Source organism: Rhynchophorus ferrugineus, unplaced genomic scaffold, assembly GCF_030347505.1.
Source record: "Rhynchophorus ferrugineus isolate W39M unplaced genomic scaffold, kcgeb_rfMv2 rfM1, whole genome shotgun sequence".
NCBI lineage: Eukaryota > Metazoa > Arthropoda > Insecta > Coleoptera > Curculionidae > Rhynchophorus > Rhynchophorus ferrugineus.
Window position 1 is genome coordinate 30,580,185 of NW_027472580.1, and position 19,210 is coordinate 30,599,394.

At 30.0% G+C, this 19,210-nt stretch overlaps 1 protein-coding gene across 1 annotated transcript in view; it reads left to right on the forward strand.

Annotated features, from left to right (window-relative positions):
* Positions 1 to 258: 258 nt before the first annotated feature.
* Positions 259 to 19,210, forward strand: part of LOC143206685 (uncharacterized) — a 216,585-nt gene continuing 197,633 nt past the window's right edge. Inside the window, exon 1 of the mRNA XM_076419343.1 lies at positions 259 to 505. Within this exon, the coding sequence (XP_076275458.1) occupies positions 314 to 505 (192 nt within the window). The 5' untranslated portion in view covers positions 259 to 313. The remainder of the gene's footprint in view (positions 506 to 19,210) is intronic.

Genomic DNA, 19,210 nt, shown 5'->3' on the forward strand with positions numbered 1-19,210 from the left:
TTTCTTATGGGGTTTTAAAAGTAAATATAATGGACCATTCATATTGTTAAATTGCAGCGGCATTGTAGCGTTTCAATTTAAAAATCGTCACAACCGAAAAGAGACAAAATCCCATTCCGCCTGTGTATCAAGAGAACGATACGAAATAAATCGAGATGATCCGGGTCCGGACCGAATTGTCCGAAGGAAACCGTCTGGAAAGCGAACTGGCAAAAGTCGACGATCCACGCTATTATGTTGAAACAATTTTCCGTTTATAATAAGACGTCCGGCGGCTTGCGCGTGCTTAAATTGCCCGTCGTTCCGCGATGGGATGACGCTCTGGATGCTGCAGTTGCCGCGAGGCCGCGTACGAACGCGCTTCATCCTCGATCCCGTATCGAAGTCCCGTCCGTCTAGACAAACGGTTGGGAATCGAAAGCGGGCGCGTCGCGTCTTCCCGAAACTTTTACGAACTCGGATAGTGCTCGATGTTACCTTAACGGTTTTCTCTAGCACTCCCTCCGTAAGTTTACTTCTTTATCTGTTCGTAGTAGAAACAAAGGCGATTTTTAAGTCTTAATATTTTCACAAAATAATCAATTATTTTACTGATAATTATAATTATCAATAAATTATAGAATATTTATCAATATTATGCTCCTGATGATTTTTCCTATTATGTTGTAAAAATGATTAATTTAGCAAGTTATATAACTTTGGTCTGTAATTTTTTATAATTATTATTCTCTTAGCATTCCATAATCTGCCCAATGGGCAATATGAATTTGATGGGATTTATGTTATAAATTGACTCGTGATGATTCCATAGGTGATTTCCTATGTAAACTAATAAACTTAAAAGCCTTATCTGTTGGAAGTAGAAACTAAGACGATTTTTACGTCTTAATATTTTCACAACATCATAAATTATTTTATTGATAATCATAATTATCAATCGATTTTAAAATATTTATAAATATTATGTTCCTGATGATTTTCCCTATTATGTTATAAAAACGCTTACTATTGGAGAATATTACCATTTAACAAGTTGTATGTCTTTGGTCTGGAATTTTTTATATTATTATTCTCTTAACACTCCACAATCTGCCCAAGGTGTAATAAGGATTTGACAGGGTTTATATTATCAAATAACATGTGGACAGTCGTTTCAATAAGTGACCTCCTATATAAACTAATACACTCTATCTTAAAAGCTTTATCTGTTCGAAGTAGAAATTAAGATAATATTCAAGTCTAGAAAACTTAATATTTTTATAAAATTAATATATAACTTTGCTAATAATTCTAATTATGAATAAATAATAAAATATTTGTAGATATTATTTTCCTGAATATGAGCCCTGTTATGTTTTAACAATGATCACCATTGAAGAATATTACCATTTAACAAGTGGTTTATCTTTGGTCTGGAATTTTGTATATTATTATTCTCTTAACATTCCACAATCGGCCCAATGTGTAATAAGGATTTGACGGGATTTATATTATCAAATAATATGTGGACGGTCGTTTCAATAAGTGACCTCCTATATAAACTAATACACTCTATCTTAAAAGCTTTATCTGTTCGAAGTAGAAATTAAGAAAATATTCAAGTCTAGGAAACCTAATATTTTTATAGAATTAATATATAACTTTACTAATAATTCTAAGTATGAATAAATAATAAAATATTTGTAGATATTATTTTCCTGAATATGAGCCCTGTTTGTTTTAAAAATGATCACCATTAAAGAATATTACCATTTAACAAGTTGTATATCTTTGATCTGGAATTTTGTATATTATTATTCTCTTGACATTTCACAATCAGCCCAATAGGTAATAAGATTTGACGGGATTTATATTATCAAATAACATGTGGACGATGGCTTCAATAAGTGATCCCCTGTACCATATAAACGTATAAAATATATCTTAAAAACTTTATCTATTTGTACTACAAACTAAGACGTTTTTTATGTCTAGGAAACTTTATATTTCTATAAAATAATACACAATTTTATTGACTATTATAATTATAAATAATAATATAGTTATAAATATATTTTTACTGGTTATCTTCGTTACTCATTGAAGAATATTATCATTTAACAAGTTATATACGTCTAAGTTTCACCTAATTAAAAAAAATTCTCTTAGAATTGTATTATAAAATTACTTATAGACGATCTTCTTAAGTCTTCTTAAGATCTTCATATGTTATTCTAAAAACTGTTCTATGTGTCTATTGATCAGGTCGTATGGTTGTAAACGTTTTTAGGTTGATGCATTTCACTGATATTGCACAGATTTAATTGTTGGCAAGTATATTCCCATGTACTGGAACTCTTTCAGAGTATTTTACACTGGCTCTTTGGATCAGACTTCTTATGATTTCCAGGGGGATATTGCGCTGAAATAGTTTATTAGTGGTGCAATGGATGGTATGTAGCACTTTATTTTAGATGGTCTGAACAAGAATAACAATGTTTTTAAAACCGCAAATTTATATATTTGATGTTAACCGGCCTACCAAGTATACTAATTGTGATGGTTTATTATGATAATTTGATACAAGATAACTTGAAATAGGTGTCGTACGAAAAACCACAAAAATGATGTTTAGCAAGAACAATTTGTATTTAAATGCTTTAGTCAGCGTTGGGATCTGTTGTTACTAATAAAATACTGAACTAACTTAAAACTTACTTCAATAAAATTAGTAAGAATTTTATAAATTATATCACTATAATTCAATAAAGAGGCTGTAATTAAAAAAAAAAATTTTACACAAATATCTGCTTCCCCTTCGTATATAATGATAACGGACAAATAATGATTACCTTTCGAGAATATTACGGTTTAAGAAGTTGTTTAACTCTGGTCTAAAATTAAAAAAAAAATCTTTTAAAAACTGCGAAATGATATTGTAATGTTATGTAGCCCATATTCTAAATATATTAAATAATTGAGTAGGTTCATTATGGATACTACGTGCAAAATAACTTCAAATAGGCGCCTTATCACAGGAGTGATGTTTAGCAAGAAAAGTTTGTAATTTAGTATAATATATCGAATACGGATCTATTATTACAGAGCAAATTTAAATGTCTTAACAGAATGTCTATAATACTCTATGACTACATTTTGCAAAACAAGCCGATAGCAAAGATATTTAAAGGTAATTTTGATAATTGTATTGATATCTACTAATGTTATTTTCCAGATTATAGAGGTTTATGATAACAAAGACCTGTTATTCTATAAAAGGGTTTATAGATTATTCTATTAAAACGCTTAGAGCAAATTGATATTGTTGATATTAATAATTATTATATATATTAAAGAAATATATTCTCTACATATATTGGAAGAAACCTTCAAATGAGTGTCTCCGTCTCTTGCAATAATTATAAATAAATAATTTTTAGAAAAACGCAATATAATGAAAATTATATTTATTCCTCAGTTTTTTCTGTTACTATATTACGTGTTACTGATTATTACGTGAAAATAGCTAGTTAATTAAAAAGCATGTTATTTTTTCAAGCAAATAATATTTACAAATAATATGAATGATATAAATGTAAATATTGATCTACTTGTAAAAGGCATTTCGATGTTGTTATTAAATGGTTTGTAAATAAAATAAGACTCTTAAGGCTTTTGACTAAGGCTTCTGACTTTAAGGCTCTAAGACTCTATTGGCTTTTTGTATTTTGTTTGCTTTTTGGGGAAGAACAAAGGCACGAATTATAAAGGATAGCTGGTTAATAATAATATATATTTGCAAATCCAGTGTTAAATATAACACTTTTAAATTTATCGATATTTATTAATTAAAGGATACTTATATTTACGAATGTACAATGTCTTTGTAATGCATGCATTACAAATTGCAACACATTACAAATGTATTAACACTCCCAAAAAACACAGTCCTGGACGGTTTATTACTCAACCATGACAGATAATCGCTTAAGTAAGATAATCTGATTGAATAGTCTCACTGTTAAAGCTCTCGCCCTGAAGATGGAATCTGTAATGAATGTGAAACTAGCTGACGCCTTTGTCAATATATGCGGCTTCATTTCATAAGTCAATAGTTCAAATTAGTACTTAGACTAATATACATTATATTATTTTTTATTATTATATTAGTCTCTTAATTATAAAAAGAAAACGTTTCCTATTCGTCAGATTATATTTTCATTTAAAACATTAGCTTTTACAAAATTCTATATTCAGCCCATATTCCAGATATATTAAATAATTGTGTTGGTTCATTATGGAAACTTGGTGCAAGATAACTTCAAATAGGTGCCTTATCACAGGAGTGATGTTTAGCAAGAAAACTTTGTAATGGGTATAATATATCGGATACGGATTTATTATTACGCAGAAAATTTAAATGTCTTAATAATTATAATTATTGGAAAATCAACAATCAAAAGAACATCATCAATATGATATATTTCTCTATAACACTCTCTTTTACGACTGCATTTTGAAAAACAAGCCGATAGCCATCATATTTATATGTAATTTTGATAATTGTATTGATATCTACTAATGCTATGTTCCAGATCACACTGGTTTATGATAACAAAAACCTATTATTCTATAAAAAGGTTTATAGATTATTCTATTAAAAACAAATCGATATTGTTGATGTTAGCCGTTAGCCGTTAGCCGGATGTTAATTAAAGAATTGAGCTGGTTGATTATGAAAATTTAGTGTAAGTGAAATTGAAATGTGTATCTTTTTCGCTATAGGATATATAAGTTATTGAAAAGCGGTTTGTATATCCGTATAATATATGGAATACCGAGTCATTATAACATATTAAACAAATGCCAAAAGGCAGTTAAATAGCTGACTGTATCCTTTATATTTTGTAATATTCGTGTATTTTTCGAATTATTTAAATAGAAATATATTACCTAGATCGGTCAAACTTTGAAATAAATAAGACATGGAATACTTAATGATAATTTTTTACTTATATAACCTTTACCTACATATATTGGAAGAAACCTTCAAATGAGTGCCTCAGACTCTTGCATTAATTATAAATAATTAATTTTTAGAAAAACGCAATATAATGAAAATTATATTTATTCCTCAGTTTTTTCTATTACTATCGTGTTACTGATTATTACTTGAAAATAGCTAGTTAATTAAAAAACATGTTATTTTTTAAAGCAAATAACATGAATGATGTAAATGTAAATATTTATCTACTTTGAAAAAAACATTTCGAATGTTGTTATTAAATGGTTTGTAAATAAAATAAGACTCTTATTTGCTTTTTGTATTTTGTTCGTTTTTTGGGGAAGAACAAAAGTAGGCATTATGAGGGATAGCTTAATAATAATATATATTTGCAAATCCAGTGTTAAATATAACACTTTTAAATTTATGATAATGATACTTATATTTACGAATGTACAATGTCTTTTTAATGCATGGGCTTATTAAAGCAAGTATACATAAGAGAAACTGAGAGGTTGATAAAGAACACATCACAAATGTATTAACACACCCTAAAAACACAGTCCTGAACGGTTTATTACTCAACCATGACAGATAATCGCTTAAATAAGATAACCTGATTGGGTAGTCTCACTGTTAAAGCTCTCGGCCTGAAGATGGAATCTATATTGTATTTTCGTTTGAAACATTAGATTTTACAAAACTCTATATCCAGCGATATCTTCTATTGAATTAAAGTTTTCGGGTCTTTTCGGGACAACTCTACTTTGCGTTTGACATCTTTTCTTGGGTAAGATTCAAAACTATATATATAGAAAATACCCGTTTCATCACAAAACATTTTACATTTTACATTTTCTAACCTTTATGGCGACACGACTATACCGTGTGGAAAACGATGTTGATTTGATAGCGATCCAATCATAGACGAGGGATGACAATATGTCGTTCAGTTTTTTCAATTGACATCTGTGTACATTAATAAGTTCGTAGCAGTTTTTGATCTATGAAACCTTGCTGATCCCAATATATACCCAGAAATACTTTATGGCTATGAATATTCTGCTTCAATATCAATGTCGTTATTCTCCTGAACTAATTTGTGATTTTTGGGGCTTGGGTTTACCGTATTACTTACTATATCCCACAGAAAACCCTTCTTTTTTGATTGGCATGCAATCGTCAGGTTGAATCTCGTATTGGACCTTTCCATCCAATAGCACGTAAACGTACGGACAGTTGATTATTTAACTAATATGAGGTCTGAAAGCTTATTGAGAGCTTGGGCTGAGTTTTCGTTAAATGGGTCTTGCAATTCATGAGTTTCGAACATGTTTTTATTTCCGGTCCTTTACTTCGTCATTGGTAGCAACATCACCACTTTTAAATTGTTGAAACCAAAACCGATAATTTTCATATCACGAAGCCATAGGTTTCTAAAAGTGCTTGATGAGTTTCGATAGCAGATTTATTCAAATAAAAAAAAGTAATTAATAACGAAAATGTCATTTTGAGAATTCCTTTATCAGCGATTATATAATTTGAATAAGTCAATAACACTAAATACAAACTGTTATCTTATGCAAATAATATTAAAACCATCGAATTTAATAGTTAAGTTAGGTTGTTAACAGTTGTTCTGACTTGATTGGCATTTTTATCGATATCGAGATATCGTTGAGCAAAATAAATGCCCCTGATATAAAATGTGTGTCTTTTTCTTTATTTTTCTGATAACTTTCGTCATCTGAAAAAAAAATTCTTCTCTTCTTCTTTCGTAGTGTTTGGGTAGTTTTTGATTGAGTTTTGTTTAGATACAATGTTTATTATCATTTATACACTTGATTGGCTGACGCTACTGAATTACTTAAAATATAAAATAGTGACAGAATAAATCGAATAGTTGAAGTTTTGTAAATATAATCACATTAAAATCATTTGCTATTATAATATTATTATGTACTATACACTTTCTTATATACTTATACTCATTATATTTTTGTAAATAAAAAGTATTTCTTTATCTTAGAAGTTTTAAATTATAGTGAGTAATGAACGCAAATAATCGTTTATTATTAGTTATAGTCACTGGAATAATCGGAATTGCTCATTCCCATTCCATCGTAGACATTTCTCATTCCGTTTTCCAATAAAAGACAATGCAATTGCATTTATACTACAGGCATTAGTTTTATAATTCTACATAAATAAGATTGTTCTCCATTTTCTTTTAATTAAACAAATATTTGTTTTTGATGTTATGTATTACAGCTTATTGCTAATTTCATTTTCATTAGTTTGAAATGTAGAAATTCCTTTATTTCTTTTTAAGAAATGTGTTATAACAAACAGACGTTCATTTTAGAAACCAATTTTGTATAAGTATCTGTTGATTTTTAGAAATTATTTTAAGCTAATTTATTAAACTCTTTATTATTTGTCGATTTACTAATATCGTAATTTTCCCAATACTTTTTCTTCCTTTGTTATATTTGAAAATCCTCTTCCGGTTAATCGCGGTTTATGCGAATTAAATACTGAAAAACGTTATTCTAGAATAAGCATTCAGTCTTACCCAGTCTGATTAGTATAATTGTTCTTTGCCAGATCTCTCAGAATAATTATATTTAAAAATAATCCAAAGAATATCCACAAGTTAACTTCCATGATTGTGATTCGAACTGGAATTAATCACAATAGTTTTGGTATTGTTACTTGATCTGCAACAGTGTTGTTGTTCAAACCTGAACAGCATTTTGATATATTGTTAACATTACTGATATCGTCATCACTATCTCAATTACTTTTAGTTAATATGTCAATTTTATTAATTTTAACTTTATAAATAATATAACAATATTATTCTTTAGCTTTAAATAAAGTTAGGATACTTGTCTTAGGTTTTCTCTAAAGTTAGAGTGATGGCCTATAATTAAATTTATTAATTTCAAGTAGCTGCAAAAAAATTATTACACTAAAATATCTATTATCACATCAACGAAGCAACAGTTATGTTGTACATTTACAGTTTATTTAAAAGAAATTAATGATTCTTGCTATGCTTATACGGCTTTATCGAATGATAAATTATAAGAACTATTAGTAAGAAATATTGATAAAATTTAAAAAGAAAAAGTATGATTAACAAATATAATTAAAAATATCTTCTAAGTACAAAAATATATCATTTGTCTTCTAAGATGAGTTGCTTTTGCAAATTATAAACATTAGAAGTTTGTATTATTTACGTTACGTTTGCGTTATTTACTCATGAAAATTATTAGTATTAATGTAAACATCTGTCCAATTTGATGGCTGTGATACATGTCTACATAAAATAACATTTTTTTATTTAATACATTGTAGTATACGAACATAGTATAAGTGAGTTATTCGGTATTCTTTATTGTTATTTGCTTTTCGATTTGAAGGTTATGGAGATGCTGCTCTATCATATCTCAATTATCGATTTTGATTTAAACCACTTAAAAGTAGTGATGTTGTTGATAATGACAAATAGCGGATTGGAGTATCAATAAAGATTGCAGATAATAATAATGGCTTTACTTATTGGACGAAAATCCAGCTCAAGATTTTAAAAAACTGCAGAAAGCTTAGTAGTCGATTAATCAATACAATCAGTCAACAGTTCAAAAATAAAGAAAAATGGCTACCATATGGGTTGAATAAAAATTCAATTTTAAATCGTTTCAACTTTTCATTGTAGGTAAAAAAGAAGAGTTTTCTGGGGCATCTTGCGTATGGGTATGAAAAGTAGATCTACCATGACAGTAGTAAGCTAAAAAATGTTGATGATAATTTGGAGAGATTGGTTTGAAAATACATCGTCATATTGTTTTACAAACAGTTAAAACCGAATTAAACTATTACTGAAGATGTCTTTCGGTAGTAATTGAAGAAACTGAACGATATATTATTGCAAGGGAATAGCACAGTTTCGAAAATCCGAAGAAGTACGAAAACAGATTGGTGGTTGGATCGCTACCTATCCAACATCGTCTTTTCTATATAAAATGGCTATGTTGCCGAAAAATGCTTATAATTAAAAAAAGTTATAGAGAATAATTGAAAATATTATGATTTTACTCACGAATGATTACGAATATTAGAGGACAGTTTAGAGACGTAAATGTCTCTTTGTTGTTTTGATTAACTTAGCATATTTCTTCTCTATATGAAATTGTTTACATATACACATCTTTATAGCACTATCTATACCCAAAAAAATTAATGTCCATAATTCTATATTATGTGGACAATTAAATATACTTATAATAGATACATTATATCGCAAGAATCACTGTTCAAAAAACTAGATGTTGTGTATATCTTACCTTTAAATGTGTGTGAGATGTTGAAACCTCTCGACAACGTCTGTCGACTCTCGACTCAACAAGTTACCTATCTCCAAAAGATAAAATAATTTTAGCCGGCTTGTTTCACACAGTAGTAAAGGCGACAGTCCTCCTACAGTTGCGATAGTCGCGGGTTCGAATCCAGCTGTAGCCTGGTCGTAAATTTATGTTTGTGACTGTTTAATATTTATGATTTTTCTTAGGGAAGAGTGCAAAATCCATCAAGGAAAATTATCCCAATCACGCCAGTAACCAGGCTGGGTAAGACCCAATATCTTCTGGGATGATTTCTGAGTTTGTCACTCACCAGTCGGTAGGGTTAATGCCGAAAATCATGGTTCGCAGCCCACGTTAAACTGTAGGTCCAGTCCAGATAAACCCTCGTTGGTAAAAAGAGATTTTCAAATATATATAAAAATAGTTTTATATATATTTTTATATAGTTATAAGTTAAATTAAACCTTCTTATTTTGAAACAAAACTTCACATTTCATAACTTATATACTTCTATTTTAATGCCTGTAGCATTTTATAAATAATAGTTTTCCCTTATTTCCAGAATCCTTCGCTTGGTTCTAAGATTTCCTCTATCTTAAAATTGGATTATATGGGTTCTATTTGTAAATTAGATGAAGATACTCTCAAATATTTATGTTATTTGTACATATCATTGTAAGTTGAATAGTCTTAACTCAGTTGCTACATGGCAACAACATTTTTGATATATACTAAAACGAATAAGTTACATATCTAATTATGTACATTTAAATGAAAATATCCAATTCATTTTATGAAATTGCTGTGAACATTTCTTGTAAATTAATGCTATATGTTGGATTTCCTCCCTTGGCAGCATTTGTTTCTGGCGACTCTCCAATCAGCCTTTCTTGAAATATCTTTCGATCTGTATTAAAATATTAAAATCCTATTTCTCGGTTATTTGCTAAGGCATTAATTTTAATGTTATTCTTTTAATTTATTTACTCGAGATTATTCCAAACTTAGCTGGTAGAACAGTTTGGCGAGTTGCCAGCGTTGTGTTGCTTAAGGAAATTTTCTTAATTTCCTCGAGAATGAAAATCCTTGGGCTATATTTGGTTTTGGTTTCGGTTATACTCATTAAAATTTTATTGGTTATTAAAAGTTGTATGCCGAATTGTCTAATCGCTAGAGGGGGATCATATCAAGGAATGTTGTAATATATATTTTTCGATTTTTGGTACTTTTAAATTTAAAAGTAAGTCCATTATTTTAATCTTTGAAAATATCAAATTAATATTACTTTTCAAATAATATTCTTTTGAGTATTATGATACAAAATGCTGTGATGATATTTAATCTTCGAAAATATAATGAATTGTGTATAAAACCAGTAAGAAATGAGTAAAGCATGAGATATAACACCATTGTTCCGAATCCTTCAACTAGTAGTTCGTTTCCATGTGGAATTTAACATCTCCGAAAAAATGTTTTATTGATATATCCATTAATTTATGAAGTCTCATATCTGAATATTACCTCCGAATGGGTCTTTTCCGACTACTCCAGAGTACAGTTAATGAATACTTGATGTTGATTATGATCGTTTACCTTCAACACACAGACAAATTAAATAATAATATAAACTAGGCCCAAATCTCTTTACAAAATTAATCAAATTGAGGTTTTAAAACTGTAATGTTTCTGGTCATTTTATTTGGTTAAAGCTATATTTTAATAAATTGATTCATAATTATTAAAATATATGAATTGTTGATAAAATCTTATCTAATTAAATTTCTAGTTACTTAACAATACACACTTCTTACACTATTAAGTCAATAAATAAAGTTCTTTTTTGAGTGTTTAGACAGTTTAAGAGTTCACACAGTTAGGTTTGGTGTGATAAACATTAAAATGAACTTGAAGTATTTCATTGATCTTCTAATTCGCTGACTCTTTTTCTTATGTAATGTTGTGAAACACACTTCCATATCATTTCGTTATTTTTTTGCATTCAAGAATAAACTGAAGTTTAGAGGGAGTTATACCTGAAATATGATACCTGGGGGTTAGCAACGTGTATTTTCATTTAATAATTGTCACCTTTGACTGTGTGAAAATGATACATGTTTCTTGTAAGTAAGATCCTTTGTGTTCCGCTTGTGTTAAATATGTTTAATGCCAAGCTCACCCGATAAGAAATGAACAGTATTACTCTTGAATAAAGTTTGCAAATACTTTCCTACAGTAAAAGTCTCATATTTCAGTATCATATCAACATAAATCTGCCAAATTTAGAAATTGGTAGTTAATTATAAGCAATTTCCTAATTGGTTATTATTTTTGCCAGCTTTAAGATGACGCTCATAAATATTTTTGAAGCAGTGTCCCGCGGATCTATGTATAATAGTAGATAATTCTATCAGCATTACATCCTAAGAGAGAGACTTGTTCTTAATACTGTTACGGATACCCAATATGCTTTATAGATACAACTTTATTGATATTACCAAATAGCCTAATGTATTCGTTGTGAAATAAATTATCTTCTTACCATTCGTTTCGCATGCTATTTAATTAATTTCATAGAGATAACATATTCTCAACGAAATCAATTTAATGTTAATAGAACGTTATTTTAATAATTGATTAAATTATGATTATTTGTTAATTTGTCTGCTTTTTTCATAAAAAATGTTGTAGTCTCTTAATTTTAATATCAATCTTAGTGGTTCAGCAAATATTTCCAGTGGACAATAAATATTTGTTTTGATAATTATTTTACATTTATTTTTATTTATATAATATGTATAATAGATTATTTTAGCAAATGATCGCCTGTGTTAAATATATTATAAGTCTTGCTTTAAACTCTATATTCGTCGATTAGTCATATCGAATATTAGTAAACGGTTTAGTCTGCAAACTTTATTGTTAATTTAATTTAGCTAATGAATAACATTATGGCGATATTTTGGTCACTCCAGCATATTGTTGGTCAGTATTTGATCATGTTTTGTGACCGCTACCTGGCTTCTGGCTTATTTGGGATATGGAAAAACTTTTATAATTGACCATTCGCTAAAAGGAAAGGTGATTGGCAAATGCAGTATACTTTGGAAGATGGCGTGACATACATGCCACCTTAAATAATTCGAATGAAGGTGTTCTAATTATCTTTCAACTAAGTTCGTTAAACTCACAATTCGTATTAATTTATGAGGTCATGGTCGAGAAATCTAAATACAAAGACCCTTATTAAAGAACACCTTGGATCACTTAAGTTGTAATTAGGGCAAATAAATTAAATAGTGTAACGTTGAGTGTTTAATTAATTCTCAAGAAAGTCTAGCTGATGAGTAGTCAGGACGTAGAATGTATTAGCAACAATAAACAAATAATAGGGCTCCAACGGCAGTCAACTAAAGAGCTATCGCCAAGGTGGCTAACTAATTAATTAATTAGTCCCAGCTTTTTCAATAGCACACTTCAACGAAACAATATGTATTGGCTTGTTGGATGCTAATTGAAAGTATACTTAGATAACAAGATATTGCTGTACAGATCAATATTTAGGCCCACTTGATCCTGTGGAATATAACAACGGTGTACATATAATATATCTAGTATACTCATCATTCAACGGTTCCAAGATAGAATTTTGCGCTCTATACTGGATTCTTCGTACAGAGTCTCTGACTAAGTCATACATTTTGATATCACTCTAGAACTTATAACAAGTATAATTTAAAGGGTTGGTGTTAGGGACGAAATAGTGTCAGTGCGTTCAAATGTACTTACTAACTAAATGAAAATTATAACTATAAAGTGTATCAACATCATTCAAAAAACAATGTATACCTAGTCTTTGTTCTGGATTATTATGTTTGTTGTATCGTAAGTAAGTATTTCCCTATTTAACTAACTATTTATACTTATACTTAATATGTATTAGATATTTTACGGAAATGTTATATTTGGTATAGTACTAAATTGCAAAAATTACAATTTTATATTTCAGTTTATTATTATGGACACAATTAAAATTAGATTAACATTAAACGTGGAGAACCTTAAAACTTACGTTTAGCTTAATATAAATTCAAAATTAGACCTACCTAATTAGAACAAACATTAAAACACATGCGCCCCACAACTTCAGTTATCATATTAAAGAAGTATTTTATAGTTTAAGTTACCTAGATTTAATTAAAACGCCTTTTAATTAAGTCATCAAAAACTTTAGGCATTATTATTCCTAAAAAATTGTAAAGAATAATTTAGAAATTAGAGTAAAAACTCCTTAAAGCTTCAGATTTTCTGTTTCTCTCAATTAAATTTTTGTTCCTTAATGAAATCATTTGAAGGTACTATAAGATTAAATTATTTACATTTTTATTACATTATTTTCTTCTTCCAGATAATTACAGATCTAGTGAAAACCTGAAATCAAACGAGAAAAAAATATAGTAGTTAGTAAAAGAGTAGAAAAGAATAAAGATAATTTTGCAATCATTCTTCACTGTTTTCTTGAAAAAGTTTACGTTTAATTTGTATATTTGATTGATAGACGTTCTCGTTATAAATCTTTTCTACAAAAATATTTCGGAAAAGTAGAGAATAACTGCAAGTTCAGGCAGATATGCATGGTTATGTTTCGGAATCTTTAACACCTTTATGTTTATTTATTGTAAGTCTGATGAACCACATCTAATCGGTTTTTTAATTTAACGCTAATTTAAATCTAAAGCAACTTCTTCTGGTTTATAAGTGTGTATTTAATATTTGAAAATCTATAGGTAATAGATGTTTTCTAAAACTACAATTGCGCGTGTTGCGAAATTATTGGAATGTTACATTTTGTACTACTTTGCTGTCGACTAATAATACGCCTTGTAATGATGTTGGTAAAATACCACTCAGATTGAAAATGATGATGAACCAAAATATATTCAAATGATGAAATTATTATAAGGGGAAATATTATAAGTTTGATCTATGTGAGACCAGATCCAGCATTTGAAGCGCTCGAATATGTGATTGACACAAAACTATTCGTTATAGAAACAGAAATACCCTCAGTCAGTTTCTCTGTGAATTTGACAGCTGACAAACCACAACGCGTACAGTAAAAAGTGCAAGCACAAAGTGCCGGAGTAACTTGTTTTGCATTACCTGGAGCTTTGAGAACAGTGTTTAATTCTCTTGTAGAGCATAATTTTGATAGTTGGTGGTAATTTACACCTGCGACATAGTAGCGGGTACAACATGGGGGAGATTCCGTAGCCTTTTGAAATGACCTTTCTTATCTTATGGCACTAGGTGAATCGTTTACCGAGAATCAAACCAAGATATGTAGCCTATGTGATTGCAGAATTATCTACTTGGAACTTGTATATTCTTAGGTTTCTTTTGCGATGGAATGCTATGGCTTGAGTTTTCTTGGGGTTAATTTCTAATCTTTAAAAATCATTAAAAAGGGCGGGGGCAAGGCGGTAGCAGTGCGCGATTCCGGAGTTGATTGATTTTGTTGATGAAAGCGATTTTACCACTCTAACTTGGAAGGATCTTTCCGACAAGACTTACCTCCGATGAATTACCAGGTCTATAGGTAAACCCGCTTTTACGGCTTTATAAATTAAACCTTCGTGCCAAACTTTGTCAATGCCTTTGTGATTTTAAGAAATACTACACAAAGGGTTTGTTTTTTCCTCAGTGCCTTTTTGATGTGTACGGCCAAACGAGTGGTCTGACGCGCGCACGAGTGTTTGGCTCTGAATCCATGTTGAGTATCTGGAATGAAGTGGTGTTGCTCAGTAAATCGGTTAAGGGCGAATAGGATCGCTCTTTCCAATCTTGGAGATTTAACTAAGCAGGCTTATTGGCCTGTAGTTTGAAGGCGAATTGTTTGCTCCTTTTTTCGGAATACTTTCCTTGGGTAGTTTTTTGTAATCTGGGACTCACTCTAAGTAAGAATGCAGTGCTCAGCGATTGACAACACTTTATGTCATTAAAGTAGAATTCTTTTAATTTCTTGAATAAAAACCATGAAAACAAAGCGTTTTTCTTTTATAAAAAGATTAAAGAAAAAGAGTATCTTAAATATATTAAAGTTTAAGTCAACTATGATCACTATTTGTTAGTCAGATATCTACAACGGCTCTCCTTTACCCATGACTTTTACAGCTTTAGATTGTCTTACTTTTAGTTTTACTATTGTTTTAACTTTTCATCGCTTGTAGTATACTTTTCTATCAGCAAACAATGAATAGTCAGTATTTAAACAGTTCAAATCATCCATTTTCAGTCGTTCGTATAGATAATTCGTAAGATAGGTTAGGTTGATTAATAGTTCTTTATATTGACACTTCGGATTTTCACTAATAAATATTGCAGATCAAAATACACGCTAGCACCTAATTCGTTCAACATTCCATATCCTGTTTCTACTATAAATAAATGTTTATATTTTTCACGAAACAAAAAATAATTAATTTTAATGGTGATTGTATTGAAAATTCAATTATTATTTTGATTTGGTATACCGATTTCATTATAAATATATATTTCTCAGTTCAAACCCCGTAGATCCAATTAAAATAATCCTTATAATAAAGGCATGAAAACCTCCAGCACCATTTAAAAATGTATAAAGGGCAATTTCTTGCATAGAACTAAGACCGTTAAGACCACCAAAGATCTCTTTCTCTCAATTAAATTTTTGTTCCTAAATGAAAGCGTTTAAGACGCCAGAAGCTTATTCAAAATTGTTTTTGATCCAAAAAAAAAAAATTTGTCTTGTACTTCCAAACACTTGACCTACTTAATTCATTAAAAGAGAGAAGAGCGAAGGAAGCGAAAAAGAAACTGAGTTTCGCGGGAAAACAATAAAAAAAGGATAAAGACAATTTCGCACAATTTCGAAAGCCATAACATTCATAAAGAGAGACCAGGGTAAAATATTTTTCCACTGTTTCCTTGAAAAAGTGTCGTAATGGTTTATATTTCTCGCTGAATTTATATAGCCGATTGACCGGGATGTCCCACTAGTAGATAAAACTTTTCGGAGAGAAAGTTTCGGAACAAAGGGGCGATTTGCCATTTTTTCTCTTTGTCTTTTTTTCTGTCGATGTCGACTTTATAATTTCGTTGAATACATGAATTTTAATCAAGAAGTTTGCCACTTCATTATATGGTATATAATTGCGAAAGTTTTCACAAACAATTAAATGAAAGATAAATGGGCGAATATAAAACGATCTATTTTTTATATTAAAGATAATGTTAATAAACGTATTTCTTTTTAAATGTTTTTTTTTGTTTACAGCCCATTTTTTTCTTTCTTGATTATTTGCAGGCATAGGACAATTCTGTTAATGTTTTGTCATATATGATAGGGATTATTCATTTGTTTAACAAAGTTTTTGTAGCACAGCTAAAATTGTATGAAATGTCTAAGATTATTTCCCTTTGTTCTGAATTAAAAAATATATATTATAGAGAAAAAGGCTTTCGGTTATTTCCTTTCGGGAATGTGCATGTGAAAATCTTCAGATATTCTAATCGTGAAGCCTAACTATACACATATCTTATTATTTATAAGGTGTTGGAGCTTAAATTGTTAGCGTAATATTTTCGTAGAGTGTCTGAATAGTTTCCAATAGATTATACAAAAACATTCGCAAATTTCCTTGTTAGAGATGAAAATCTACTACTCTCTAAATCTATTATTCTCTGATCTAAAACTTCCCATAATGGTTTAATTATGATGGGATCTGCCGATTCTGATGCTCCTCATCTTAAACTGTGGCAGTGTTAGCAGCAAAATGGTAATAATAATAAAACTTCATCATTGAGAATGTCGAGATATTAATTCGCAGTAATCAGGCCAGTGATGTGAATGAGAAGACCAGCTCAAATCATAACGGAACCTTCCCCATGTTGCACTGTAGGTAGGCAGTCTAGATTATAGGGTTTTTTTGGCGTTCTCCAAGCACAAAACTGTTTGTTTGCAAGAAAGCATATAATCGGCGAATCATCGGACCATGCCATATTCTTCTAATCATCAAGTGTCTAGGTTTTATTATCTTTGGACCTTTCCTTTTGCTCGTTTATCGATGGTTTCCATTATAAAAGGTTTCACAACCGCAGTCCTTCCGTAAAAGCTATATTTGTGGCTTCCACCATACTTTTTTTTATAAAATCAGTATTAATTGAGTGTTGAATTCTGCTGTCACTTTTGCCGCGTTAGTTTTATGTTGTATGGTCAATGCTGGCATCACCGTGGATATTCTACCTGGTGAAGCGTTAAACAATTCAGCTCTTTTCGTCAAAGACGCCTCCGACAACCGAGCACCAACGGTTTGTCCTCTTTTGAAGCCTGGGAGATCACTCAGTGATATGTGTGATCACCCAGGCTTTAATCGTTTATCTTTTTCGTCGCAGAACAAAGTGTATAATACACTAGAAAATATATCCTACGAGATTTGACATGAAAACTGAACAATATGTACATATCACATTATTTCACATTTTTATGAAATATAACAATATGTAGTATATTGCATGGTATTGCAAATCCCCTGTTTATTTTATTTCCTATATATTAGATTCATATAGAACCCATCATACATGCGGTAATTCTTTAAGTTACTTTTCATGGTATTCTCTGTTAATTTTTAATCCAATAAAATTATTCCGAGTTTAACCAATTTTGGCTGTTTTTAGGTTGACTTGAACTTGGAGAATATTCATTTGTATTATTTCTCTAGTAGCTAGTTAATTATTTCGCCACTCAAGGACGGAGGAAATTATTTATGTTAAGACTGAATGGTGTTATGAGTTATAGGTCTAGACAAAACGATTTGGTTTATATTATAATAGATTTAAACTCTGAATATGATTTTGTTTGAGCTTTCACATTTCATAACGAACACAGTCGGTAAAATTTTAGGGAGGTCATAAAGCGATCTCTTTTTAATTCATTCAGTTAACACGAGTTCAATTACTTATTAAGAAGAGAAGACAGGTTGACGTTGTATCGGTAATCACTCCGCAGCTACTAGAAGGATTCCTTGGTGTAGTTAAGCGGAAATATTGCAGCTGAAGCTGTAATATGGACCCCGATCACAAGGTGTGATCCTACCAAGGTGCACTGAAGTTGCTGTAAACGAGAATACTATACTAAGATTTCTACAGAAGTTTGCAGTTTAGAGTACACAAAAGATGAATTGCGCAGCTCAGTTTCTTAACTATTCTATACAGGGAATACCATGGAAATTTGGATAAAAAGAATGTTATTCGGAACATATTGCACGCACGTAAAATAAGTTCCTTTGATCGTTTGTTTAGGATGATGAAGGAGGTTTTACTGCATGACTGATACGGCCCTGGTTATTCAAGCGAACGTAACGGTGTGTTTGTGTTAGAACTAAATATTCTCAGTATGGCATTGTATTGCCGTTCAGCAAGTCGCTACATTTTTCAGTAAAACAAAATAATTTTTTATTGTAAAATATAAGTTTTTAACATCTATACTTCCGTTGTCTTATGGACTCTACTAATTATCCTTGTAATTATCTACGAATTACCTTTAACACCGATAACTGAAAATGATAATTAAATATAGAAGCAAAAGTGAAGAATATTAAACATAGAACCAATTAATATAACAGGTCAATTGAAAAGTCCCCGGCCTGACACTTAGATGGCCCTAATAGAATTAAATCCATGTATTTTTTAGTTAGCCCTAACCCTCAAAAGATGCATATTTAAATTTGACACCTGTCGAATCGTCAGTTTGTGAATTATAGCATTTTGAGTGAAGCAACTTTTGTTATTGTGAAAAAAAATGGATAAAAAAGCATTT